The following is a 27,674-nucleotide window of genomic DNA, read 5'->3' as shown; positions in this document are numbered from 1 at the left end:
CTCTCCCATCCTTGGGTAGGGGTGAGGAGGTTCAGCCTGATGAAGAGTTCTGGGGAACTTGAAAAAAAAAAACTTCTACTATCTGAATAAGTTTGCATGCACACAAAAGCTCATACCAATGACAAACTTAGTTGGTCTCTAAGGTGCTACTGGAAGGGATTTATTTATTTTGTTTTGGGGGGAAATGTTCGTGATTCTATCATATTTTAGATGGTCCTGGTATAGATATTACAGTACAGTACTGTGGCTTTGGGATTAAAACTAAGGCAAGTCTTGGTTGACTTTTTTCAGTAGGGGTGTTGGTTCCCTCTTTAAAGTGATACCATTCATAATAAAGCAGCAATGCCGAGCCCATTGTTCTTTAAGCCTCTCTCCTTTAGTAGAGCGCTCTGCGGCGTTGCCATGGTAGGTTCTCGCCCCTTTCAGGGAAGGATAAAGAGAGGCAGTGCACATGCTCAGAGATGCTCACTAGCAGTTTGCAGCAGCCATTCAAAGAGACCATCACAAAGACACCAGGTATTTCTATTTTATGATTTGCTGCAAAGGGGGTTTTCCCACCCGTTTTATAAAACTGAAAAGATGCCTTGCACTGGCTCGTCTCCTGCTGTAATTTGTCACTGAATAGCTATCACTCGCTGTGCAAAAAAATAAACGGCAAAGGTAACTGACTGGAAACAGGTGATTTCCTCTTGCCATATTTCCTTGCTCCGGCTCTTGTGATAAGCTGGCCTGCTGCTGGGGCTGAGAGACCAAACAAGCAAGAGCTGCTTTGGGAAAAGAGAGACAATGTTTGTTTGACGGGTGCAGTGAGAAGGCTTTTTCATCATTCCATACAACAAAGACTTCCATGGAGCTGGAGTCACTTCTAGGCAGCGATCATCATTCCTAACACATAACGGTAGGATTGGAGAGATGCCTGCCTTTGCAGATAATTATAGCGAGGATTGAAATGTAATATACTGGCAAACCGGCTGATTTTAAAATGCACTCAGGATTCCAGTCAATATTATTTAAAGAATGGAAACTATGCGAAATAATATGTTTGTGTTAAGCAATTTTATTCGGAATTGCAACCTTGGTATTCTTTACTCAGGGCTTTTGTAGGTAGGCTATCCGTACCATTGACAGACGTGTGCTTTCATGCAGCAGCTGTGGTTCAGAAGCCACATACTGGAAGAACTGCCTTTGCAGTTGTTTAACTGCATCTTTGTAACTGGCTCTCGATATAAGATGGGGGAAATTCCAGCATTGCCCTCTGTGCATAGCAAATGAGCATTCTTATATAACATCATCATGTATAAATGCTGCCTTCCCTCACAGCACTTCTTCATGGCTTTTGACCATGAGACCCCCATGGCAACATGTTCTATCATTTTGCTTTGATCATTTGTGCCTGAAGAACATTCCTACAACCTTTGAAAGTTTGTGACATTTTAAAATGACTAGCTGTTGTAGTGAATAATAATGCCACTTCACATACCACAATAACTTCGTGGATAAGGTTTTTGGAACTTTAAAACTGTGGTTTGATTTTTGTCCTTTGTCACCTTGAGCTTTTTATGAGGAAAGGGGGTGGGGCAATAGTGTGTTAAGAAACAACTAAATAGCAGCACACTGTTGATATTCTGGGCTTGTAAATTAATAATTGCTCAAGTATCTCAGGTGTCAAGACGTTTAGAGCAGTGGTATTTTGTCTGTCACAATTCCATTCTAAAATGTTAAAAGCAAATATTGAACATGCAGATTTCCATGGATGTACGTACGGTAAGTGGCACTCTGCTGGCTAAAAAAAAAAAAAAGTTAGGATAGTTTGCGGCAGAGATTATATCCTCAAACCCACCTTGATGTTTTGGTGTCATGAAACATTTGTGCTATGCTGAAACACATTTTCAGCTGTGTGATACTTGTACCTGTGAAATCTAACAGTTCAATTAAAAATAAATAAAATTGCACAGTGAAGTTTGTAAGACTTGAAGTTTCACAGCTTCTCAGGTAATAATTTGGCCACCTGTAACAAACCCTTAAGAGATTTACCGGTATATCGACCCACATCTTTAGGCACATCCATGCAACTGTAAACAAAGCAGCAAATAGTATGGGGCTAGACAAAATTGTAGTGGTGTATTTTGGCTAAGAAACCATATGATATTTGCTTGGCCCTGTAAAAGGTAAAGGTCAAGGGGCCCCTGACCATTAGGTCCAGTCGTGTCCGACTCTGGGGTTGCGGCGCTCATCTCGCTCTATTGGCCGAGGGAGCCGGCGTATAGCTTCCAGGTCATGTGGCCAGCATGACAAAGCCGCTTCTGGCAAACCAGAGCAGCACATGGAAACGCCATTTACCTTCCCGCTGTAGCGGTTCCTATTTATCTACTTGCATTTTGACGTGCTTTCAAACTGCTAGGTTGGCAGGAGCTGGGACCGAGCAACAGGAGCTCACCCCGTCACAGGGATTCGAACCGCCGACCTTCTGATCAGCAAGCCCTAGGCTCAGTGGTTTAACCCACAGCGTCACCTGGGTCCCTTTATGCTAATACACATGATCAAATAATGGATCAAATTGTGTGTGTGTGTGTTCTTAAAGGCTTTATTTTATTTACTCGCCTTTTATCACAATGAATCAAAGCAGGTTACAGTAGTCTTTCCCCACTTACGTAAATAGGGAGCACCCTCAAAACACCCTTTAAACACCCTCTCTGTCATTCTCTCTCCAATCCAGACAAACTGCACATTAGCAGTTAGGCAGGGAGGCTGAGCAGCCACCTGGGTCCTGATACTTGGCCCTTTTATCAGTTATTAATTTGTTTTCAGTTTCATGGACGTGACTAGAGATGGAGCTAATTAAGATGAATGGAATTAGCTGGGGATTTTGATGTGTTCCTGATGCTGCTCTGTCTATTCTGTTGATAAAAACTTGGGTTTGCTTAGCAGGGTGGCCAGAAATACCCTTCTCCCATCGTCCATCCAAATAATGTAACTTCAAAATGCTACTTTGTCTCTGAATTCCTGTTTCCCCTAGTGAAGGAGGAAGACGCCACTAGCGAAATGCTGAAGCCTTGCATAAGCAAAGTGATCGTTTTAGTGCCTTTAATGCTTCTAGTTGGGCTTATTTCTACCAAGCCAGCTACAGCTGAAGAAGAATCAGGAACAACAATCCCTGCTGAAAGTACGTACTGCGTCCTATTTAGTGTCTCATGTCAATACCCCAAGAGTCCTTTTACACAAATCACAGTTTGCCACTGGCTGCAGTTTCTTGCTGAAGATCCACTCAATTAGGTAAAGGGTAAAGGGGACCCCTGACCATTAGGTCCAGTCGTGACCGACTCTGGGGTTGCGCGCTCATCTCGCATTATTGGCCGAGGGAGCCAGCGTTTAGCTTCCAGGTCATGTGGCCAGCATGACAAAGCCGCTTCTGGCAAACCAGAGCAGCACATGGAAACGCCGTTTACCTTCCCGCTGTAGCGGTTCCTATTTATCTACTTGCATTTTGATGTGCTTTCAAACTGCTAGGTTGGCAGGAGCTGGGACCAAGCAACGGGAGCTCACCCCGTCACAGGGATTCGAACCACTGACCTTCTGATCAGCAAGCCCTAGGCTCAGTGGTTTAACCCACAGCGCCACCTGGGTCCCTTTATACATGTTCCTTATGTGTGTGTCTATGATACACATGTTTGCACGCAGCTCCTAATTTATTCTGTTGCTGCCATTACAACCCTGCCCAAATCCTTCAGAAGAAGCATCAGTATGCAAAACAAATTTGTGAACTCTGGATTAGCCATAATAATAATAATAATAATAATAATAATAATAATAATAATAATAATAAATACTTTATTTATTTGTACCCTGCCCATCTGACTGGGTTGCCCCAGCCACTCTGGGCAGCTTCCAACATATATAAAAACATAATAAAACACTACACATTAAAAAGCTTCCCTATACAGGGCTGCCTTCAGGTGTCTTCTAAAAGTCAGATAGTTGTTTATTTCCTTGACATCTGATGGGAGGGTGTTCCAGAGGGCGGGTGCCACTACCAAAAAGACCCTCTGCCTGGTTCCCTGTAACCTCACTTCTTGCAGTGAGGGAACCGCCAGAAGGCCCTCAGAGCTGGAGGTTGTGTCTGTCGGTGCAAATTCTATTACACAGACACACACATGCAGTGGTTTTTTTTTATGGGGATACGCAGGCGTATGCATACCCCTAAACATTTTGTGAATCTAAGTTTGGCCTCATTGAGTGCTTTTCCAGCTGCACTGGCTCCTGGTGGAGTACAGGGTCAGATTTAAGGTGCTGGTTTTGACCTTTAAAGCCCTTTACGGCCTAGGACCCTCGTACGTACGGGACCGTCTCTCCCGGTATGCCCCGCAGAGGACCTTAAGGTCCATAAATAGTAACACCTTAGAGGTCCAGGGCCCGAAGGAAATCAGATTAGCCTCAGCTAGAACCAGGGCCTTCTCAACACTGGCCCCCAACCTGGTGGAATGCTCTGTCTCCTGAGACCAGGGCCCTGTGGGACCTGATTTCTTTCCGCAGGGCCTGTAAAACAGAGTTGTTCCACCTGGCCTTTGGCCTGGAGCCATCCTGATCCCCTCCCCCATTTCCCCTTTCTTTTTCCCTTTTGTATAAGGCTGCATTTTTAATTTTAATTTTAATGTATTTAGTCTTGTTGTTGAATTGTATTTTAACTAGTTGTTTTATATTTGGTGTTAGCCGCTCTGAGCCCAGCCTTGGCTGGGGATGGGCGGGGTATAAATAAAAAAATTATTATTATTATTATTATTAATATTGAGGGGCAGTATTTCAATATGAGTAGAAAAATGAGAGTACTCCTAAACATTTTTTTAGGAAAAAAAGCACTGCAGACATTCATATATATCTCAAGTTATATACGAACTATTTCAATATTCTTCTGTAGTAGAAGAAAATCTATGGCGCCACACTCCTATGTGCTGTGATAACATCATCCATAGTCCGAGTGTTGTCAGAAAAGCGATTTGCATAAGCTACAAATCATGATCAAATCCACCACACATCCTATAGGTTTTCCATGTGTTTCAGTGCAAGACTCCACTGCTCTCCTGCTTGTCTTTCTTTTCCATCTATTGGCATGAAATGTTGAGGCATTTTTAGGGGGGGGGAATTACCCAGTTACAATATAATGACAACAGAACCAGAAGGGAGGGGGCAGCTAGTTGAGACGTCACTTGTGAGCGTGGGGACCCCCGACGGACTCGGAGGTCTGAGTCAAAGGGACAGAGGAACTTCCCGTTGGTGCCCAAAATGCTGCGGAAGCCGGAAGGAGGGTTAAACTAGCCAACTGCCCTCATTGCGGAGAGCTGTGTGCTTGTACTTGCAACATGATGTTGTAATAAAAGGACTATAAATCTATCAACTGCTCGTTAATTCTTATCTGTGCAGTTACTGAAGGGAGGGGACCCCTGGTTCCAGCTAATAAGAGGAGAGGTCTGGTCCTCCGGTGGATCAGGAACTGGCTAAGTTGCAGGAAGCAAAGGGTAGCAATAAAGGGACAGTTATCCAAATGGAACGAAGAATAAAGTGGAGTCCCTCACAAGGACTGGTGTTTGGACCTGTGCTTTTTAACTTGTTCATAAATGATCTGGAGTTAGGACCGAGGAGTGAGATGACCAAGTTTGCGGATGATACTAAGTTGTTCAGAGTTATTGAAACAAAAATGAGATTGCGAAGAGCTCCGAAAGGACCTCTTCAGACTGAGTGAATGGGCAATAAAATGGCAAATCCAACCAACAAGATAACAACAAAATAATAATTTTATTATTTATACCCTGCCCATTTGGCTGGGTTTCCCCAGTCGCTCTGGGTGGCTTACAGCACTGATCAAGGGAGATGGCGCGACTCTGCTACAGGGAAAGGTTGCAGCGTTTGGGACTTTTTTTAGTTTAGAGAAAAGCCAAGTCAGAAAACACGATGGAAGTTTATGAAGTTCTCAACGCAAGGCATTGAGAAAGTGGAGAGAGAGAGAAAGGTCCCTGCCCACCTCTCGCTTCCTCTCTCATAACGCTAGAACTCTTAGACATCCAACAAAACTCCCCATTGAAATGTTTGGGGCAGATAAAACAAAGTTCTTCTTCATGCAGAGTGCAGTTAAACTATGGAACTTGCTCCCACAGGAGGTAGTAATGACCATGAATTTAGGTGTATTTTAAAAAGGATTAGACAAATTCATGGAGGAGAGGGCTATTGAAGGCTACTTAACCATGATGGCTAAGCTCTGCCTCCATAGCTGGAGAATACCAGTTGCTGGAGACCAGATGGAATAACGCCCCTGTGCTTGAATCCTGCACGTGGGTTGCCCAAAGGCAGAAACTTGCATGCACTACTTTGGGGAGCTTATCTGAACTCAGGATGGCGAAAGGGTATGTGGTACTGGGTACATCTGCCTGTTTGACCAGCTTTTGTATTTCCTGGTAACTTTAATATAGCTAATTTTTTGTGTAAGACGAAATCTTTGAATGTATGCAGACTTAACTCCCAGGCACAGGACAGCTTCCCAAGAGCATCCTTTGGATGTTCATGTATCCCATTGGCAAATCACAAGGAAGGTCCTAATGGTAGCAAAAATGAGGGTGGAGGGGAAAGTCTGTGTGGGAGGTGTTGGAAATCATCACCGTGGAAGGAAATTGAGTGAAAGTACTGCCCAAAACGCGGGTGGCATTTTGGGTTAAACCACAGAGCCTAGGGCTTGCCGATCAGGTCAGCGGTTCGAATCCCCGTAACGGGGGGTGAGCTCCCGTTGCTCGGTCCCAGCTCCTGCCAACCTAGCAGTTCGAAAGCACGTCAATGTGCAAGTAGATAAATAGGTACCACTACAGTGGGAAGGTAAACGGCGTTTCCGTGTGCTGCTCTGGTTCGCCAGAAGCGGCTTTGTCATGCTGGCCACATGACCCGGAAGCTGTATGCCGGCTCCCTCGGCCAGTAAAGCGAGATGATTAATATTTGCTTCAGATATTAATGATTTTTTTTGTAAAGAGATATAAACTTGCCCTGTTGCTCTGCACATAATAATTTTGCAGCTTTTGACTTTGATCATCTTTCTCTCTTTCCATCTCTGTGCTGGTGCTGTTCTCCAGACTGCAGAGCTCAAATTCAGTTGCTCAAAACTCCCAATTATCTAACTTTTCCTGGTACTCATTTAGTTTGCATGCTCAATTTTGGTTTTGATATTTGGGTAGACTGTTTGTTTATGTTTTGAGATTCAGCTAGAGGTACAAATCAATCGGGCGTTTGAGGCACGTGCTGTTTCTCAGATTGTGAGCCAGGGACTCCTTCCCAAATTTGAGCGGAACCTGGATGTTATTTTGTGCGAAGTCATGACCCAGTGGCAAAATTGCTATGTCAGGATAGTTCATGCTGAGCCCTTTGCAGACATTCTTGGGCATTGTGCAATTTTCCGCTGTGTCACAGGGACTCAAAAACAAAAGCTGAAATTGTATTGAGTATGGAAAAGCTATCGGACTCATGCTGTTCTTAGGCAGATTGCCATATATTGATACACTACATATTTCTGTGCGTGCTTTGGGTATTTGACTAAAACAGTCATTTCCCCAGCCTGGACCCCTGCTAGTTCTGCTGGCTGGGGCTAATGGGAGATGTAGTTCAGAACATCTGTAAGGCAGCAAGTTGGGGAAAGCTTTTTTCGTCAAACCGGCGAAGTAATGAATAGAGAGAAACTGGGTATATAGAGCGCTTTTCTCCATCTGTCAAAATACTAGGCAGTCATTCTGTGAAGTCATCCTGTGAATGTTGGAAGACTCAGGAGGTCCTTCTTCAGTGCATAATTAAAACAACGGAATCTGCTGCCAATTTTAGATGGCTTTAAATTAGACACAAACTTGGATGGCTTAAAAGGAGGTTAGAATAACGCTGCCAATGCCTGCTAGCCCAGACCTTATTTTACAGGGACAGTCCCGGTTTTACAGAAGCCGTCCCAGTTTCTTATCTGATCCCAGAACACCCTGCTTTTCCTTAAAAAGGTAAAGGTAAAGGACCCCTGACAGTTAAGTCCAGTCTTAGACGACTCTGGCGTTGTGGTGCTCATCTCGCTTTACTGGCCGAGGGAGCTGGCGTTTGTCCACAGACAGTTTTTCCGCGTCATGTGGCCAGCATGACTAAGCCGCTTCTGGTGAAACCAGAGCAGCGCACGGAGACGCCGTTTACCTTCCCGCCGGAGTGCTACCTATTTATCTACCAGTACTTGCACTTTGACGTGCTTTCGAACAGCTAGGTTCACAGGAGCAGGGACCGAGGAAGGGGAGCTCACCCCGTCGCGGGGATTGAAACCACCGACTTTCCGATCGGCAAGCCCAAGAGGCTCAGTGGTTTAGACCACAGCACCACCCGTGTCCTCCGCTTTTCCTTAAAGGTAAAGGTAAAGGAACCCCTGACCCTTAGGTCCAGTCACGGACGACTCTGGGGTTGCGGCACTTATCTCGCTTTACTGGCCGAGGGAGCTGGCATACAGCTTCCAGGTCTTGTGGCCAGCATGACTAAGCCGCTTCTGGCGAACCAGAGCAGCGCACGGAAACACCGTTTACCTTCCCGCCAGAGCGGTACCTATTTATCTACTTGCACTTTGTGCTTTCGAACTGCTAGGTGGGCAGGAGTAGGGACCAAGTTTTAGTTGGAGGGTTTGGAGTTACCCGACCCCCCAGACATCTGGAGGCAGCCCTGTATAGGGAAGTTTTTTTAAAAAATGTTTAATGTTTTTATATATGTTGGAAGCTACCCAGAGCGGCTGGGGCAACCCAATCAGATGAGTGGGGTGTTGTTGTTGTTGTTGTTGTTGTTGTTGTTGTTGTTGTTGACTACGACATCCCTATTTTTATCAGAAAAATGTTGGAGCTTATAGTAGCCACAATTGCTACATTCTACCTGCACTGTCAGAAATGATGCGTCTCAGAGTCATTTGCCAGGCATCACAAGTAGGGCGAGTGATGTTGTGCTTTGGTCCTGCATGTGGGCTTCTCGTAGGCATCTGACTGGTCCCTGTGAGAAGAACAGGATGCTGGATTCTGCTGCACCTTTGGTTTGGCCCAGCAGGCTCTTCTTTCCTTGTTTTCATTTCCACTAACAGTTCTTGCTTGTCTGCCAACATTTCTCCTCCCTTAGGTCGCCCATGTGTTGACTGCCATGCGTTTGAATTCATGCAGAGGGCTTTGCAAGATTTAAAGAAAACGGCATACAACTTAGACTCACGGGTAAGGCTTGTTTCTTAATATGGGCACAACGCGTTTTTGTTTCTTTTAACGCTCTTCCAAAAGAGAGCAATTGTGTGTGGGGTGGTGGTCGTGCTCTTTTCCCCTGTCCTCTTTATCTCTCTCTCTCTGTTCCCACATTAATCGTTTGTCTCTACCCCTGTTAGAGCCCATTTCTTGCTCTCTTTCTGTTTCCTTGCCCCATTGTGTGTGTACTCTTGCCCATGCCCAGAAATCAGTCAACCATCCAAAAGGTAATAATAGTTTGCAAACCGGCACACAATGCCAGTTCTAGGAAAAGCAAAATGTTTTAAAGACTGGTTTGGAATTTAAAGGAGGAATCATGGAGGGACCTGGTTTGAACAGAGACATAGGATTCTTATCACATTATACATGATAAAGCGATCTTCAGCTATCTCAACCCTTGCTTTTTCATGCAAAACCATTTGCAGTCATTTGCAGTCATCAACAGCTATCAGTCAGTCAATCACCCACTTCCACCACCCTTCTGAGTGATACCCCCTCCCCACCCCACCCCCTCCCCACCCCTTCTCCACATAAGCGCCTGGGGACTCCTATTTCAGTGTATCTGAAGAAGTGTGCATGCACACGAAAGCTCATACCAAAATAAAAACTTAGTTGGTCTTTAAGGTGCTACTGAAGGAATTTTTTTATTTTACTTCGACCCAGACCAACACGGCTACCTACCTGTAACCGGAATTTAAAGGGTTTGGGATTTAATGTGGAACAAAGATTGGCTCATCTAATGTGCAAGTGTGGAGGCTCCCAATATCAGAAAAGCAAAAATTCTTAGTGAGTTCCAGTGTGTTCCTCAAGAAGACCCACTTACTTACCCACCCCAGCCAAAAAGAAAACCTGCGTTGGGGGATTATTTCCTTATTTATTTATTACGAGTCTTTATGTTCTGCACCTTCAGGCAAGCATGACTTTTTCTTAAACTATGTGCTTCGGTTCAACTGTTTAATATTCAGAGAAGGCAGAAGCTGAGGGAGCAGACTTTGTGAAATCTGAGCAGGGAGAAAGTATGAACTCATTGACAATATGCACACGGACTGTTTGGAAGCCAGTTTCCAAATAATTTAACCTGACATGGCTTTCCTGAAAGAACCTAGGAGGCATGGTTTGCTAAGGATTATTTGCTGAGAATTATTATTTGATAGCTTTGGCTGGCTGCACACACACAAAAAACGTTCTACAACCAGATGCTGTAAGAATTAAACAGATACAAAATTGGGGTGAAAAATGTCCACATAGCACCAACACATTATTCTGAAAACAATAAGTAGTTCTCACAGAATGGGGGTTTCTTCTAAGTCTCTGATTTCGGTATTGGTCCCCAAGCTGCTTTCAAGTACATACTCAATTAAGTAGATCAACAGCAATGGTTACTATAGTTGTTAACTGGGTTCAAAGTTTGCCTGGCAACAGCAGAGGCTGCAAACACACCCTCCATTGGCTGAGTGGATTACCACAGATCCCACATTTCAGCTCCCACAAATGCTGCTGGTTAGAGCTTTTCAGCTGGATTTTTTACTCTTTTCCGTCCCTAAGATCAGGGCCCTGGGAATTTAATTTGTTGACTGGATGAGCCCCAGAATGTGCTGCCGAGCTGAGATCTGGAATACGTGCACTAATAATTGAGAATATTGCCAACGCATGTGCAAAAGTACCTTTTCGGTCACCAGAGTTAAAAGAACAGGAATTCCAGCGCAGATAGCAACTTTATTTTGTGAGGGAGGAGGAAATCAGTTCCTCATTTCATCCACTGCTCCAAGCCACTATGGTACTTTTTTCCAGTCCTGACTAAAGTGTCCTAAGAGAGCATTTTCTTTTTTTAAAAAATTAGTCATGAAAAACCTGGCCATTAGTGTAGAGCCAGGCATAGGCAAACTCAGCCCTCCAGATGTTTTGGCCTACAACTCCCATGATCCCTAGCTAACAGGACCAGTGGTCAGGGATGATGGGAATTGTAGTCCAAAACATCTGGAGGGCCGAAGTTTGGGGATGCCTGCTGTAGAGCCAGTAAGTCAGGCATAGGCAAACTCAGCCCTCCAGATGTTTTGGGACTACCATCATCCCTGACCACTGGTCCTGTTAGCTGGGGATGATGGGAGTTGTAGTCCCAAAACATCTGGAGGGCCGAGTTTGCTTATGCCTGCAGTAAGTGAAAAAAGCTCCAGTCAACCCACCACTTCCCTTTTTCTCTCCTAGAGAGCAATCCTGTCCTATTTCCATTTCTTTTGCACACTAACCGAGGTGGTTTCCATCTGCAACACGGGATGCTGTCGAGAGTTCAAAACAAACACCTTTCATGGCCTCTCCTTTCACTTAAATCTAGTGATCTCTCTCCGTAAATGCTGTTCCTTGCAGGGACACTACAAGGTACTCAAAAGGTCTGGGCCCAGGGACATAAAATTGCATAGCATTTGCATATGCAGTATTTTGTAGAAATTGAATTTTAACCAGAGTTGTGGCTCTCCCTGGAAAATAACCACAGGTTCACGGAAAGATGAAGGAAATGGACATTGTTTCCTAGTCAAGGGTGCCAACTTTAATAAAATATTGGGGAAGTGTCACGTAAGCCCTGCCCCCACATAACTGATCACAGTTTGAATGGCAATGCTCATCAACTTTGGGAGCGGTCTGACCCCCTCAAAAAAAATTTAAGGAGGCCAAAGGGACCTCAGTCCCTAGGAGTGGGCTTCTATGTTCCTGGGGCTTCTTAAATGGTTCTTTTTTCACAATCTCTATCAATAGGTTTAATATAAGGAGGATAAAGGTAAAGGTAAAGGGACCCCTGACCATTAGGTCCAGTCGTGACCGACTCTGGGGTTGCGTGCTCATCTCGCATTATTGGCCGAGGGAGCCGGCGTATAGCTTCCAGGTCATGTGGCCAGCATGACAAAGCAGCTTCTGGCAAACCAGAGCAGCACATGGAAACGCCGTTTACCTTCCCGCTGTAGCGGTTCCTATTTATCTACTTGCACTTTGAGGTGCTTTCGAACTGCTGGGTTGGCAGGAGCTGGGACCAAGCAACGGGAGCTCACCCCGTCACAGGGATTCGAACCGCCGACCTTCTGATCAGCAAGCCCTAGGCTCAGTGGTTTAACCACAGTTATCTAAAATGCCCCTTAAATTACACAAATGTTTAAAGAAAGAAACTGTACACACAGCTTATTAGATGAACTTTGTGCCCATGTCATAATTCAGTTCAGTTCACAGCAGAACCTTATTTAAGTTAGCAAAGGTGACATTTTATTTTATTTTATTGATTGCATTCAACTAAGTTTTACTCAGAGGATTGATATTAGTGGACCTAGCAGTCACATTCATTCATTTCAGCGAGTCCACTCTGTGTAAAACTTCATTGAACACCACCCTAGACGGGCTTTGTGTTGGCTGTCAGCGAGATGGGCAAACAAGACAAGTGTGTTTGCCTAAATTGTAACTCCTGCAGCAAAACTGCTGACACATTCTTGGAGCTCATTTACATGATAGCTGAAGAGCAAGGGATGCTGAGTCAAGATTCCGGGCTTCTGTTATGCCACCGAGATGGTAACTTGAGGACTTCACCTTGCTTGCATTTCAAAGAAGCACATTTAGTGGGAAAGAGAGAGAGAGCTGCCTGTCAGGCCAAGGCTACATCATTGCAGTAACCTTACTGTGCCCTTCAATTCAGCTTCATCTTGATTAAATAATTGGGCAAGTGCTTAGAAGACAGGGAGAGAACCAGAAGCAGGCACATACTGTTAGCATCACAGCGTATTTGAGGAGAAGCTGCATTCCTATACAGATTTTGGGGGTTATTTCTGAGTAGGTTTGTGCTGCAATGCAGTTGCTTTCTTTTTTCGAATAATTTTTATTCATTTTTCCAAATACAAAATCACAAATTGTTGAACTGAAATACAATTAAGAAGAAGTATATTGATAGTGAAATAATTATTAAGCTCTGACTTAAAATGATTTTTTATTCATAACAAACTTAACGATGCAAACACATTGGCATTTGGCAATAACAAAAGTTCCTTTAGAAACACAATTTATAAAGACTCATAATTTAGTCTCTAGAAACTTGCTATAATATGAAATAACAATACAGTAGGTCTAAATATATGGTGCAAACTACTATAAATAGCTTTATTAATATTAACCAGTCCATGCAGAATGTAGGCACCCTATATATAGAAATGAGCAAACCAGTGATATTTTAGGGAGCAGGCTAGCAGGCGGGGCCCATGACTTACATCATAGGAGCCTACGCAACACAAAGCACTGTTGCTGTGTGTAGATTTTATGTAATTTGTTTTTTATCTTACATTTTGGAAATGTACATCCAGATGTTTTTTTCCTTTAAATTTTTTTGGTGCCCCCAAGAGAGCTATAGCTTGTTTCGCTTATATGTAAATCTGGCACTGGACATCACCTCCCCTACCCCCTTGGTGATGAGCTTTCACTGGGTAGGAAACTGAAGGCACTGGAGAAAGTTAACCCACATTCAACTCTTCACCTGTCCCAGCTGGAGACTGGCAGCTGCCAAATCTTACACTGCCGATTCAAGCATTGCATGTGGGCAGCTCATTCCTGTGCACCCGATTTCATTTAAGGCAGGGGTCAGCAAACTTTTTCAGCAAGGGGCTGGTCCACTGTCCTTCAAGCCTTGTGGGGGGCCGGACTATATTTTGAAGGGGGGGGAATGAATGAATTCCTATGCCCCACAAATAACCCAGAGATGCATTTTTAAATAAAGGCACACATTCTACTCATGTAAAAACACTGTCTGTGGGCCAGATTTAGAAAGCGATTGGGCCGGATCTGGCCCCCTGGGCCTTAGTTTGCCTACCCATGATTTAAGGCAGGCGTCAGCAAACTTTTTCAACAGGGGGCCGGTCCACTGTCCCTCAGACCTTGTGGGGGGCCGGACTATATTTTGAAAGAAAAATATGAACGGATTCCTATGCCCCACAAATAACCCAGAGATGCATTTTAAATAAAAGGACACATTCTATTCATGTAAAAACACCAGGCAGGTCCCACAAATAACCCAGAGATGCATTTTAAATAAAACGACACATTCTACTCATGTAAAAAACGTGCCGATTCCCAGACCATCCGCGGGCCGGATTGAGAAGACGATTGGGCCGCATCCGGCCCCCAGGCCTTAGTTTTGGGACCCCTGATTTAAGGCTTCATTACCACTCAGATCTATGAATGACAAGTTTGGTTCCTTTTCTCCAGCTTCCTCGTTTGTGACAAAATGCAGGAGATAGTGATACAATCGGTTTATGCTAAGTTTGCCCCCCAACATTTATTCCTCTCTCCCCCCCCCCGCTTCTCCCCTTTCTCTTCCTACAGACGGAGACCTTGCTTTTTAAAGTGGAGAAGAGGACTCTGTGTGACTGTTTAACTGCAAATGCATTGAACTGAATACCGGAGACCCACCTAGCAGCTGCTGGTTTGTCAACAGCTTTGAAAATGCTGCTGTTAATGCAGACAGATTTAGGAAATAAAATACTGCGAACATGTAAGCTTCAGGGCGCTTACGCAACTAGGTGGAGGATTTGGGTGTGATATTGATGTGTCTCTGTTGTCTGAATGCTTGGGTATTTCTTTGTCTTCACCTGTGTCGATGTCATCATGAGCTCTAAGATATTTTCCAAAGAAAGGGGAAAGCTGGAAGGGAAGCAGGTCTAATTGATTGCAAAAATATTAAAATCTTATTTGGGGAAGCTCTGGTTTTTTTTTTTTAACTTTACATTTCCCGAAAAACAAAACACAGAGCACATCATTATTCCTGGGATTTCTTCCCCTAACACCCACACCCACACATTTTCCTCTAACGTTTTTAGAAAAGTCTTTTTTCTCTCTCACATGCAAGATGTCGTCTAACATGGTGGCTTCAAAAATGCTGGTTGCTTCAAAAATATTGTCTATACTCACGAGCAACTTATAGATAGATTAATTGATCAAAATGGTAAAATTCATATGATTGATTGGTTGATGCCAATAGGTTTAAACTTTTTTTGTTCTGTGAACCAACTTGGGACTTCCGGGTAGAGGGCGGTATATCAATTCAATAAATAATAATCATAATAATAAAATAAGGAATTGATGCTCTGAGTCAATACATTGCACCAAATATCTCTTGCTCCTCCCAAGAAGGGTGTCATAGTAGCGCAGAAGAGAGAAAACCCCTGATCCTTTATGACTGCACTAATATAAAGAAATGTAACCCAATAGTGATGAGTCAGATCTCTCTCTCTCTCTCTCTCTCTCTCTCTCTCTCTCTCTCTCTCTCTCTCTCTCTCTCATATATATATATATATATATTTGCCACTTCAGTAATCATTGATATTCTGTTGAAAGTCTTTAGGGCCCTACTTGCCAGCAAGAACAGCTGTAGAAGCTATTTTTTTTTAAAAAAAATCCTAAGACAGTAGTTCTTGGCTTGAGGGTATTTTGAGAATCCTCAAGAATCACAAGAAAGTGGATGTTAAACAACTGGTGGGTCTTCGGGAATTGAGCAGCCTACAGCCTTTCAGAAGTTAGTGGGGATGGTCTTCTAGGCTCTAGGCCAGGCATCCCCAAACTTCGGCCCTCCAGATATTTTGGACTACAATTCCCATCTTCCCCGACCACTGGTCCTGATAGCTAGGGATCATGGGAGTTGTAGGCCAAAACATCTGGAGGGCCGCAGTTTGGGGATGCCTGCTCTAGGCAGTTTCCCAAACTTGGGTCTCCAACTGTTTTTGGACTACAGTTACCATCAGCCCTGACCACTAGTCCTGCTAGCTAGGGATGATGGGAGTTGTAGTCCAACAACAGCTGGAGACCCAAGTCTGGGAAAGCCTGGAAGACCATCTCCACTGTCTCATCACAGATGTATGATGGAAGCCCCCTTGTAACCACGTTGTTGCTGATATTTGTGTACCTGGAATATATGGTGCACTCTGCTGTCCTGGTGTCGTATGGTCTCCTAATCACTTTGTTGGTTAACTTTCACAGATTTACACAGATGGACTTATAAGAGTTTGACCGACCTGATGTTTTTCCACTAGTTGCAAATCGCTTATTTTCAAACATTACTTCCCAGTTTGAGTTTCCAAAATGAAATGGCATCAGCAGCCCTTCAGAAATGGAGAGCTAATACTTCTTAAAATCCGGTTCATTGATTATTATTATTTGTTTCTACAAGAAATTCACACAATTTCTAGAGTATATAATTGTCTTCCTCTTGAGTCTTGCTAGAAGCAACCCATGTCTCTAGCTCAGGCATCCCCAAACTTTGGCCCTCCAGATGTTTTGGACTACAATTCCCATCTTCCCTGACCACTGCCCCTGTTAGCTAGGGATCATGGGAGTTGTAGGCCAAAACATCTGGAGGGCCGCAGTTTGGAGATGCCTGCAGTCTAGCTCATAGTTCCCTCTGTCCTCAGCACCTTTCTGTGACGTATATTGCCTGAGTTCCCTGTGATAAACGACCTTGCGATTGCCTGATCCTGTTTCTGGATTATGTTTAGACCTAGATCGATACACTGTACTTGACCTTGGCTTGTTGGGACTCTGCCACCTCTTCAACCCTGGCTGTGTGGCAGTTACCTCATAGGTTTGAGAGACTAGCCCCTGAGGCTACCTCCTGGAGTGTTATAGCTGATTAAATTATTTATTTGTTCATTTAAATCGCCTTGCTTTTCGTCAATCCGCTCTGACATGCTGCTGTCATACAGCAGATACTGCAACTGTAAATTCTGGTCTGGGCCCAACCTCAACCTTCAAGTCGGCGAGTTAAGTGTTATACAGTGCTCTCATCCGAGTCTCGCCTTCTATTGCCTATCCTATCCCATATTGTCAGTCTAGGATAGTCAATACACTCCAGACACTTTCCCCACGAGCTTTGTACTTATTTTGATGGTTTTCCCCTCCTTCGGTTTTGCTACGTATGACCCTTTCAAATCTAAATTCCATCAGAAAGTTCTTTCGATGCAGCTGCCCAATTTTCCTTAGGTCGGGGGTGAGGAATGTCTGCCCACGGGCCAAATTTGGCCTGGCCTGGGTCCCCCAAATGGGCTCATGAGGCTGTATTCCTGAACCACCTGCCTCACACCTGATGTCATATGTGACGTCAGGAGGGGGGCAGGTAGGGCAGATCTGCTGCATGACAAAAGTTCTCCATGATTCCTGCAAAAATCAGCTTGGCTGTTGGGCTCTTGGGACAACTCGTCTGTCAATCGATCTTCTGTCTTCATGTATTTCCTTGCATGTGAACACATCTGTTGTAAATAATGCAACCCCCTTCGTGTTTGGTCTGTTCCCTTTCAATAAATTGTAACTTCCAAACCCTACATTCAAAAAATGAGTCTTCTTTCACTAGGTTTCGCTAATGCCTGTTAAATCTTATTCACCTTTCTCTATTAAGATTTTAAGTGCATCCTTTTTAATCATTCATACTGTGTGAATTATATGCCTGTTGTCTTTGTCCATGGAGTTTTCTTGGCAGTGGCTTGCCAGTTCCTTCTCCAGGTGGATCACGTTTAGTCAAAACTCTCCACTATGACCTGTCCATCTTGGGTGGCCCTGCTTGGCATAGCTCATAGTTTCTCTGAGTTATTCAAGCCCCTTCGCCACGACAAGGCATTGATCCATAAAGGGGATCTCGAAGTGTTCTCGAAGCTACGAACATGAGTTTGACCAAACTGCGGGAGGCAGTGCAAGACAGGAGTGCCTGGCGTGCTATGGTCCATGGGGTCATGAAGAGTCGGACACGACTAAACGACTAAACAACAACAACAACAACTGTGTGAATTGTAGAGGCATTGATAACCCTAGATTGAACAAAACCACGACCACAATGCTTACTGTTTTTCTTGCACATTAATGGGTACCAGCAAAGTCGCCCCCCCTTTTACCCACGCTCCTCTAAGTAACCAAAGAACTGAACCAAACTACCCCAAACGATCGCAGCCTCTGATGCTTTGTGCTGAAGTGTCGCTCACAATTTCATTGTAATGAGATTGGAGTTGAACTTCGTGGGGTTTAGCGGTCCTCCAGCCCTGCAAACCTGTTCGTAAAACAAAGGTCCTCCTCTTCTTTCCCCCATTATTCTTCCCTCCCGCATCTGAGCCTTCTCTCACCTCCTCCCTGTTCAATCTAATGAGGTCGAACTGGAGGATAACCGTAGCCTGGCAATTCTCTTGGGTTGCATAACTAAAGAGAGGGTCAAGTACAGGTGATGTTCTGCCACAGAAACTAAAAAAAAACCTGGAGATCCTTCTGGAAGGCTGAATACTTTCCTTCTCTCCCCACCCCAATCCCAGCCAAGCTGGAGGTGATGTCATTAAAATGCCGCATGTGCAGTAGACCAGCAGTCTTGGAGCTGGGTCTGAGAGGTAGAGAGGTCTGACTTGCGGTCAGTGAAAATCAAATACCATGGCATTAATAGCCCCTGGAAACCTAATAGAGCAGCGATATCTGTTGGAAGTTAATGCGGTGAAGTTTTCATCTCTTATGCTCAAACCAGTGTATGTGCAAATCATAATCATAATTTATTATTTATACCCCGCCCACCTGGATGGGTTTCCCCAGCCACTCTGCGGGGGGCTCTCAACAGAATATTAAAAGCACAATAAAACGTCAAACATTAAAAACTTCTCTAAACAGGGCTGCCTTCAGATGTCTTCTAAAAGTCATATACACTGTAGTTGTTTATTTCCTTGACATCTGACGGGAGGGCGTTCCACAGGGAGGGCGCCACCACCGAGAAGGCCCATTGCCTGGTTCCCTGTAACCTCACTTCTTGAAGAAAGGGAACCACCAGAAGGCCCTCGGAGCTGGACCTCAGTGTCCGGGCTGAACGATGGGGGTGGAGACGCTCCTTCAGGTATACAGCGAAACCTCTTCTTATGTCCGCCTCCACTCAAGTCCATTTTGCCCAACGTCTGCGGCAAACCTGGAAGTAACCGGCGGGTTTGCCGCCGTTCACAAATGTGCAGAAGCGGGCAATCGCCGCCCGTGCCTGCACACAATGGCGCCTCTCCGAGTGACCCGTTTTGACTTCCGGACGGGCCTCCGGAACGGATTGTGGTCGTGAATAGAGGTTCCACTGTACTGAGCTTTCTCTGGTGACCTTCAAAGGAAAACAAACTCAATATATGTGCAGGAAGCTGAAACATTAACATTAGAAAACGTGACATTGCCAGACCGTGATTGATGGGTGATGGCGGACTTTCTGCTCTGGAGGTGGCCATTAGTGTTGCTCTGCTATTTCTTCTTTTTACTGGTATTGTTTTGGTTTTTACTTTGGTGTCGCCGGCGCATAAACTGATGACTTCGTTATGCTTATGTAGTGGGGTCTGAAAACCACCCTTTCCCATTTCCCTAAAACACAGAGCCACAAGACTTTCTGCTTCTCCTTCCTGGGACTTCATTCCAAGCACTCGCATGGCATTTCTTCATCCAAGGCTATCGTTCTCTCTCTCGGAGGCAGGAGTGACTGCAGCGCCAAACCATGGTTTTGGAAAGGAAGACTCCTTCACATCTCCTAGGAAATTAATGCCCCTCTTTTGGTATTCCATATGCCTCTTAAGGGTATCCTCTCGCAGTCTGAAAGCCTGGGGTCTAAGATAGCTCAGCAAAAGTTCAAAAGAAGTCTGGCGGAGAGTTTTTTTAAAACAACAACGCTCCAAAGCATTGCATGTGCTGACACAGGCAGGCCGTGAAAGGTTACACTTCTACCGGTACCAAACGCTGAATGGAATGGCGGCATAGCTGCCAAGTTTTCCCTTTTCTCGCGAGGAAGCCTATTCAGCATAATGGAAAATCCCTTAAAAAAAGGGATAACTTGGCAGCTATGAATGGCGGATGACATTAAGTGGGATGCTGTTTCATTCAAGCCAGTTGACATTCTTCTAGCAATCTCTGTCTTAAATAAAAAGCCCAATCCCATTCCATATCCCATTCCATATCCCATATCCCATATCCCATTCCAACAAGGTATCAAGTGTCTCTTGCCTTCCAAGGCCTGTTGAAAAGCACAGCATCGCCCAGCACCATGACTTTGCTGCCCATCAAAGCTTTTCAACACTTCTAACAATGCACTCACTATTCTACACCCACATTCTAGTGGACTATAAGCCTGGCTTCTGCAAGAGTCTGAAGTTCCTATAATTATGCTATCTGCTGTCCATTTAACCGAAGTGGGTTAGTGAGTGAAGAAGCATTTGCCCTGGCTGGGGCGTAATTCACATTTTGTCGCCTCCCCCCCCCCACACTAAAAACAATGACATCTGTAATCGCAAATGGTGATGGAAAATGTGAATATTTGTAAGCAAGAAAGGCTGAACCATAGAATCATAGTTAGACGGGACCCTGAGGATCATCAAGGCAGGAATATGTCGCTGTCCCATACAGGGATCGAACCTCCAACCTTGGCATTATCAGCACCATGTTCTAACTAATTGAGCTATCCAGGGCAGGCAAAGAGCTGGGTGATAACCAACTCTGGAAAGCAGCTTCATAAAATCACAGAGTTGTAGAATTGGAAGGGGGCCCGAGGGTCATCTAGTCCAACCCCCTAGAATGCAAGCATCCATGACCTCTGCTTAAAAAGCTGAAAGGAAGGGGAGTCCACAACCTCCCAAGGGAGTCTGTTCCACTGTCAAACAGCTCTGTCAGGAAGTTCTTCCCGATATTTAGCCAGAATCTCCTTTCTTGTAACTTGAGGCCATTGGTTGGAGTCCTGCCCTCCATCTTCCATGTGACAGCCGTTCAGATATTTGAAGATGGCAATCTTATCTCCTCTCAGTCCCTCCCTCCTCAGGGAGCCAGTGTGGTGTAGTGGTTAAGAGCGGTAGTCTCGTAATCTGGTGATCTGGGTTCGGGTCTCCGCTCCTCCACATGCAGCTTCTGGGTGACCTTGGGCTAGTCACACTTCTTTGAAGTCTCTCAGCCTCACTCACCTCACAGAGTGTTTGTTGTGGGGGAGGAAGGGAAAGGAGAATGTTAGCCGCTTTGAGACTCCTTCGGGTAGTGATAAAGCGGGATATCAAATCCAAACTACTCTTCTTCTTCTTCTTCTTCTTCTTCTCTTTTCCAGGCTAAACATACCCAGCTCCTTCGACCGCCCTCAGAAGGTTTGGTTTCTAAACCCTTGATCATCTTGGTTTCCCCCCTCTACACACATTCCAGTTGCCCCCCTCCACAGGCAAGCTCACAGCTTTTCAAGAGAGCAGCGTCCATGGTGCAAAGGCGAGAGAGAGGTCAGCTGGTGGAATGGAAAGGGGGGGCAAGTTCCCTCTCTCCACCCACAGACACATTACCAGGGGTCAGCAAACTTTTTCAGCAGGGGGCCGGTCCACTGTCCCTCAGACCATGTGGTGGGCCGGACTATATTTTGGAAAAAAATATGAACAAATTCCTATGCTCCACAAATAACCCAGAGATGCATTTTAAATAAAAGGATACATTCTACTCATGTAAAAACACCAGGCAGGCCCCACAAATAACCCAGAGATACATTTTAAATAAAAGGACACATTCTACTCATGTAAAAACATGTTGATTCCTGGAACGTCTGCGGGCCGGATTGAGAAGGCGATTGGGCCGCATCTGGCCCCCGGGCCTTAGTTTGGGGACCCCTGGATTAGTCAGAAAAAAAAACCACCTCAAGGAGGGTGCAAAGCAGGATGGTCTAAACCCCAACAGAGAGGTTTGGAGGGCTGCATTTGGTCTCTGAGCCTGATATTCCCTACCCAGCCCCTTTAACAAACTTCAATTCCCAGGGGGGGGGGCACACTGTTTTCTGGTTTGCCTCAGGCAGCAAAATGTCTTGAGCTGGCTCTGTTCAGTGCCTTCTGCACTTTTGCACATAGTTTGGCTCTTTATAAGAAGGAAAGGGAAATATCGAAATCACGCCACCAGTTGCATGCCTGTGTAGGAGGAGAGAAAGAAAGAAAGAAAGCAAAAAGAGAAAAGGAGCACATAGAGCAAAGGCCGGAATTATGTTTCGTTGAGATTCAGTTAGAGGAAGTGACATAAGAGAAGAGATAGTAGAGAGACAATTAGAGGCTTTAGTTGAGTGCAATTGTGAAACAGAGGGAAGAGAAAGATAAATGTTCAGCACAGATCTTATGAGACAAACTAAAGAATGGTGTAAGGGAACTAAGATGATTAAGAAGACTTTTCTTTTTTTCTGTTTGTTTATTTGGTTTCTTTATGGGTTTGGATGAAATAACTTTGGAATTATTATTTTGGAATTATGATTTTTCAAGTTTTGCATATTTATGTTAATTATATTTTGTTATATAAATATAGGTTAGGTTATGTGGTGTTATGTTTTTGTTAGATTGTGTTATATTATGTTATGTTATTTTTATGTTATTTTATGTTATGTTATTATGCGTTGTGTTAATTTTTTAATAATTTGAATAAAGAATTTTTTAAAACTGAAAAAACTGGAAAAAAGAAGATTAAAGAAGAATGAGAAAAGAAAATAATTGAGGGAAAGAGGGGATAAATACTGTAAATGCATATGCAACAATTGAACCAAGGATGGACAGACACACACACCGACCCTCAGCTTTTAGCCCATGAAACAGCTAAAGACCAGAGGAAATCAGGTAGACATGGTGTCAGAAAGCAAGAGACCATCTGTGAAGGATATCTTTGTGGGGTGTGGGAAGGGCAAAATGTAGGTTGAAAAGGGTCTAGGTGGGAGTTGACAGAATAAACTGGATTGTAAACATGCTTTTGAGGAGTTTATGCTGCCCTGAGCTCTCTGGAGGAAGGACAATATAATGAGAGTGATGGAATCAACCGAGGGAAGATAGCTGCAAAGGTAGGCTGGAAACCATAAGGGTGAAGGCAGGTGAAAGCTCATCAGCTGGAGAGTGAATAAAATTTTCATTGGTCTTGGTGGAGGGCAGCAAAAGCAGAACGATGTTGGAAAACTGTGTGTGCAAACTTCTTTGAATTAATCTATACAGGCTGCAGAATTCAGTTTTTCTTAGTGCAGAAATTCCAATTATTTGGTGCAGAATTACTGAGTGTTTTTCCTGCAAAGTACACACTAGGACAAGGGTAGGGAATAGGACACGCAGATCAAAGTGGGCATACTTGAGAAGGCTGGAGTCCCCAGGAGATTATGGTTCTGGGGAAACTGACAGTGTCGGGTAGGGCAGTGTTTCTCAACCTTTTTTGGGCCACGGCACACTTGTTCCATGAAAAAAATCACGAGGCACACCACCATTAAAAAAGTTAAAAAATTTAACTCTGTGCCGCCCTATATTGACTATATAATTATGACTGTAAGAAACACTTGCCAATTGCTGTGTTGGTTGCAATCTCCTGTAATAAGGCTTCACAAGCCGCTGATTTCTCTGCCAGCACAATCCTTTGCTCAGCAAGTTTCAGGTTGAGCTAATCCAGCCAGCTTCTTTAAGTTTGTCTAAAATTTAGTTTAGTTTGTCTAAATTTTGCCGCGACGTGCAGCGACGAGAAGGGCGATTTGCATTGTCACGTGCCTGGCGGCCGCCAATACTCAACGTTCACCCGCCGGAAAGGAAGCCGGCCGGGTCACGACGCGGGGCGAGCGCAGCTCTCAACCGCCACCACCACGGGAGGGTGGTGTGGTGGCTGTTGAGAGCTGCGCTCGCCCCGCGTCGTGACCCAGCTGGCTTCCTTTCCGGCGGGTCAGTGCTGTTTATTGGCGGCCGCCAGGCACATGACAATGCAAATCGCCCTTCTCGTCGCGGCACGTCGCGGCACACCAGCCAGCGTCTCGCGGCACACTAGTGTGCCGCGGAACAGCGGTTGAGAAACGCTGGGGTAGGGAATAAACAAGGCTCCTGTTAACATATAAGGATTGCCTTTACCCCTATCCCTTATTAACAAGAATCTGAGCCAACAAGAACAGGAGCCAGCATGGCGTAGTGGTTAAGAGAGGTGGACTTGTAATCTGGTGAATCAGGTTCACTTCCCTGCTCCTCCTTGGGCTAGTCACACTTCTCTGAAGTCTCTCAGCCTCACTCACCTCACAGAGTGTTTATTGCGAGGGAGGAAGGGAAAGGAGATTGTTAGCCGCGTTGATGGGAGTGAAAGGCGGGGTATCAAGTCCAAACTCCTCCTCCTCCTCCTATCCCACTTCCAAAATAAACTCTTTCCTCAAATCAGAAGGACAATTTTTTAATTTTTTCTAAAAAAAAATTAAAAAATTAAAAAAAAAAATTTATTGAAATTTCTAATTAGAACAGATTTCCCACAAATCTACTTGAACAATTTATATACGGTATCCATATTTCTCTCCCCCCCCCTCTTTGGCTTCCCCTGTATTTCCATATTGATTTATTAAACAAATTCTATACCCTGCTGATTTTACCTCTTATATAGTCAAAACCTGCCAATGGGTCCAAATCTTTATACTGTCTTTTTATACTGTTTATAAATGGTTCCCACTCCTTTTTGAAGTGGGAACCATTTATGTAGTTGTGTCTCTCATGTATCCCCTCTGTCAGCTTAGCCAGTTCCACGTCGTCCATAAGCTTGACTTGCCATTGACTTGTGCTAATAAAATTCTTGCTGCTGTTGTCGCATACATTAACAAACTCCAATTTTCCTCTCTTATATCATGATCTAAAATTCTGAGCAGGAAAAATTCTGTTTTTTCAACAAAGGTTTTTTCCAACAATTTTTTTCAATTCATTATATATCATTTCCCAATATTCTTTAACCTTCTTGCATTCCCACCATACATGAAAGAAAGTACCATCTTTCTCTTTACATATCTTGTTGTTGTTGTTGTTGTTGTTGTTGTTGTTTAGTCGTTTAATCGTGTCCGACTCTTCGTGACCCCATGGACCATAGCACGCCAGGCACTCCTGTCTTCCACTGCCTCCCGCAGTTTGGTCAAACTCATGTTCGTAGCTTCGAGAACACTGTCCAACCATCTCGTCCTCTGTCGTCCCCTTCTCCTAGTGCCCTCCATCTTTCCCAACATCAGGGTCTTTTCCAGGGAGTCTTCTCTTCTCGTGAGGTGGCCAAAGTATTGGAGCCTCAGCTTCAGGATCTGTCCTTCCAGTGAGCACTCAGGGCAGATTTCCTTCAGAATGGATAGGTTTGATCTTCTTGCAGTCCATGGGACTCTCAAGAGTCTCCTCCAGCACCATAATTCAAAAACATCAATTCTTTGGCGATCAGCCTTCTTTATGGTCCAGCTCTCACTTCCATACATCACTACTGGGAAAACCATAGCTTTAACTATACGGACCTTTGTCAGCAAGGTGATGTCTCTGCTTTTTAATTTTTGCATTTCCCCCCAGTGTGATATACCATCTATTTTCAAATAATTTTCTCTTAATAATATACAATCTGTAAACTTCTGTAATAATATACAATCTGTAAACCTTCTGAGGAATGGGAAAGATTATGGAAAACAAATTTAGTTTTCCATAATCTTTCCCATTCCTCAGAAGGACAAACTTTGAAGGTCTGTAAGGCTTGTGTTCTCTGTGGGCACTGCTCTCATAATACTCCTCTGGGTCTGCCATGGGCTCCTTAAAGGGAACCTCAGTCCCAAACCAAATAACACCAAGGAATTATCAAAGAGTGATATTTGGCCTTCCATCGAACAGCATTCCAATCTGCAGCAGGCCAGCCACCAGGCTAGCGTGCGCACAACCTTCCCTCCACCTCAGGAAGTGATAAGAAGACTACACCAATGGTTATCTCATAAAGCTGCATGAGATCTTCAAGACATCTCATTTCCTGTTTCTAGACTTCTTTGCAACAGTCAAAACTGGGTCACACACCACTGTTGGCTTGGAACAGGGGTCCCCAGACTACGGCCCGGGGGCCACATACAGCCCCCGAGGCTCTTTTATGCCCCCGCCACCCGCTGCCGCCACCTGCTCTTACCGGCATGGTGCGGTGCGGCTGCCAACTTCCGACCCGGAAAAGCAACGGAAATAGCTTGTGCGCATGCGCAAGCACCATTTCCAGTGTACTTCCGGGTCGGAGGAGGCTTCTGCACATGCGCACAAGCTATTTCCAGCGCTTTCCAGGTCGGAAGTGTGTCAGAAATAGTGTTTGCGCATGTGCACGCTCCCACGCCCCCGCACGCGCTCCCCCACCCTCCGGCCCACCACGCAATCGCTGGTTTGGGGACCCCTGGCTTGGAAGGAACAACAACTCAACAACACATGAATTTGATGAATAGATACCTAGTCAATAAATCAAGGCCACTTTCAAGGGCTCCATTATATCCTAGTATTATTATACCAGCAGAATTAAGTGGTAAAACATTTCCAGGGTAGCACTAATGATCAGGGTGGGCTATGGTTATAAATAGAATAGGATGATGAAATACAGTATATGTTTCCATTGATTTGCATAAACTATGCAAATTAAGCAATCTGCAGAACGACGATTATACTGTTTTATAAGCATCAGACCAGGGGAAATAATTGACATGCAATGAAAGGCAAAAACACTATGGACCCTGATATTTTGAATTTTTGATAAATTACAACCTCAAGCACAATGCTCTGTTTACTTAAAGTAGTAAACTGGATTACTATGGGGTTGTATGGGGCTATATGGGGCTGCAGACTTAGCAGAAGCAGTCTTTAAAAACTTACAACACAGAGACCCGTGGCAACTTAAAAACTAACAAATTTATTGCAGCGTAAATGTTTGTTAGTCTTTCAGGTGACACAAGACTTTATTGCTTTTGCAGCAACAGACTAATAATGTGACCATTTCTCACGGTGGTAACTACAGAACTTGGAATACTGTTTTGAAAATCCATACTGTTGGAAAATCCTGCTAGCATGATCCTAATTTGTTCCTAATCAAGGGGGTTTGGAGACACAGCCCCAGATTTCAGCCAAAATATCTCTTATTTATTACATTTATCTTCCAAGGTGGTGTATGCAGTTCCCCTCCTCCCCATTTCATCCTCACAACCACCTTGTTAGGCTAAGAGATGGTCACCCAGGGAGCTTCATGGTTGAGTGGAGATTCGAACCCTGGTCTCCCAGGTCACATAGCCCAACACTCTTAACCGTTAAGCCACACTGGCTTGTTGGACACCCTGGACTTAGATTTCAGGTGATATGTGTTAAAAATAAACAGTGAAGAGCTGCATTAAAACAAACAAACAAATAAATCAAGATCTACATCTGTTTGTGTCAAGTTTCTGCACCTGCCTCGCAGTCATCAGCTTTTCTTTTTTAAAAAAAGATCAAGCAGTTAGAACAGCTGCATGCAAGGCAAGAGGGCCCTTAGGGAATAGTTCTGAATGGCTTTCGTTTTTTAAAGAAGTCAAATAAATAGGGATTCATTACGAATTACTGCTGATCCAATTGTTACCATATTGGCCGAGAGGGCAGATATACCTATCATGTCAAGGGGTGCCAGCTTGAATAGAATATTGGG

General features: G+C 44.4%; 1 protein-coding gene across 1 annotated transcript; it reads left to right on the top strand.

Annotated features, from left to right (window-relative positions):
• Positions 1–486: 486 nt before the first annotated feature.
• NICOL1 (NELL2 interacting cell ontogeny regulator 1) lies at positions 487–14,676 on the top strand. Its single transcript, XM_035138647.1, has 4 exons — positions 487–516; positions 3,017–3,163; positions 9,145–9,233; positions 14,604–14,676. Exons 2-4 carry the CDS (start codon positions 3,043–3,045, stop codon positions 14,673–14,675), a joined length of 282 nt encoding a protein of 93 aa, XP_034994538.1. The 5' UTR covers positions 487–516; positions 3,017–3,042; the 3' UTR covers position 14,676.
• Positions 14,677–27,674: the final 12,998 nt, after the last annotated feature.

Source organism: Zootoca vivipara, chromosome 5 (assembly GCF_963506605.1).
Source record: "Zootoca vivipara chromosome 5, rZooViv1.1, whole genome shotgun sequence".
NCBI lineage: Eukaryota > Metazoa > Chordata > Lepidosauria > Squamata > Lacertidae > Zootoca > Zootoca vivipara.
The sequence above is the reverse complement of the archived record's forward strand: the minus strand, read 5'-3'. Positions and strand labels throughout refer to the sequence as shown.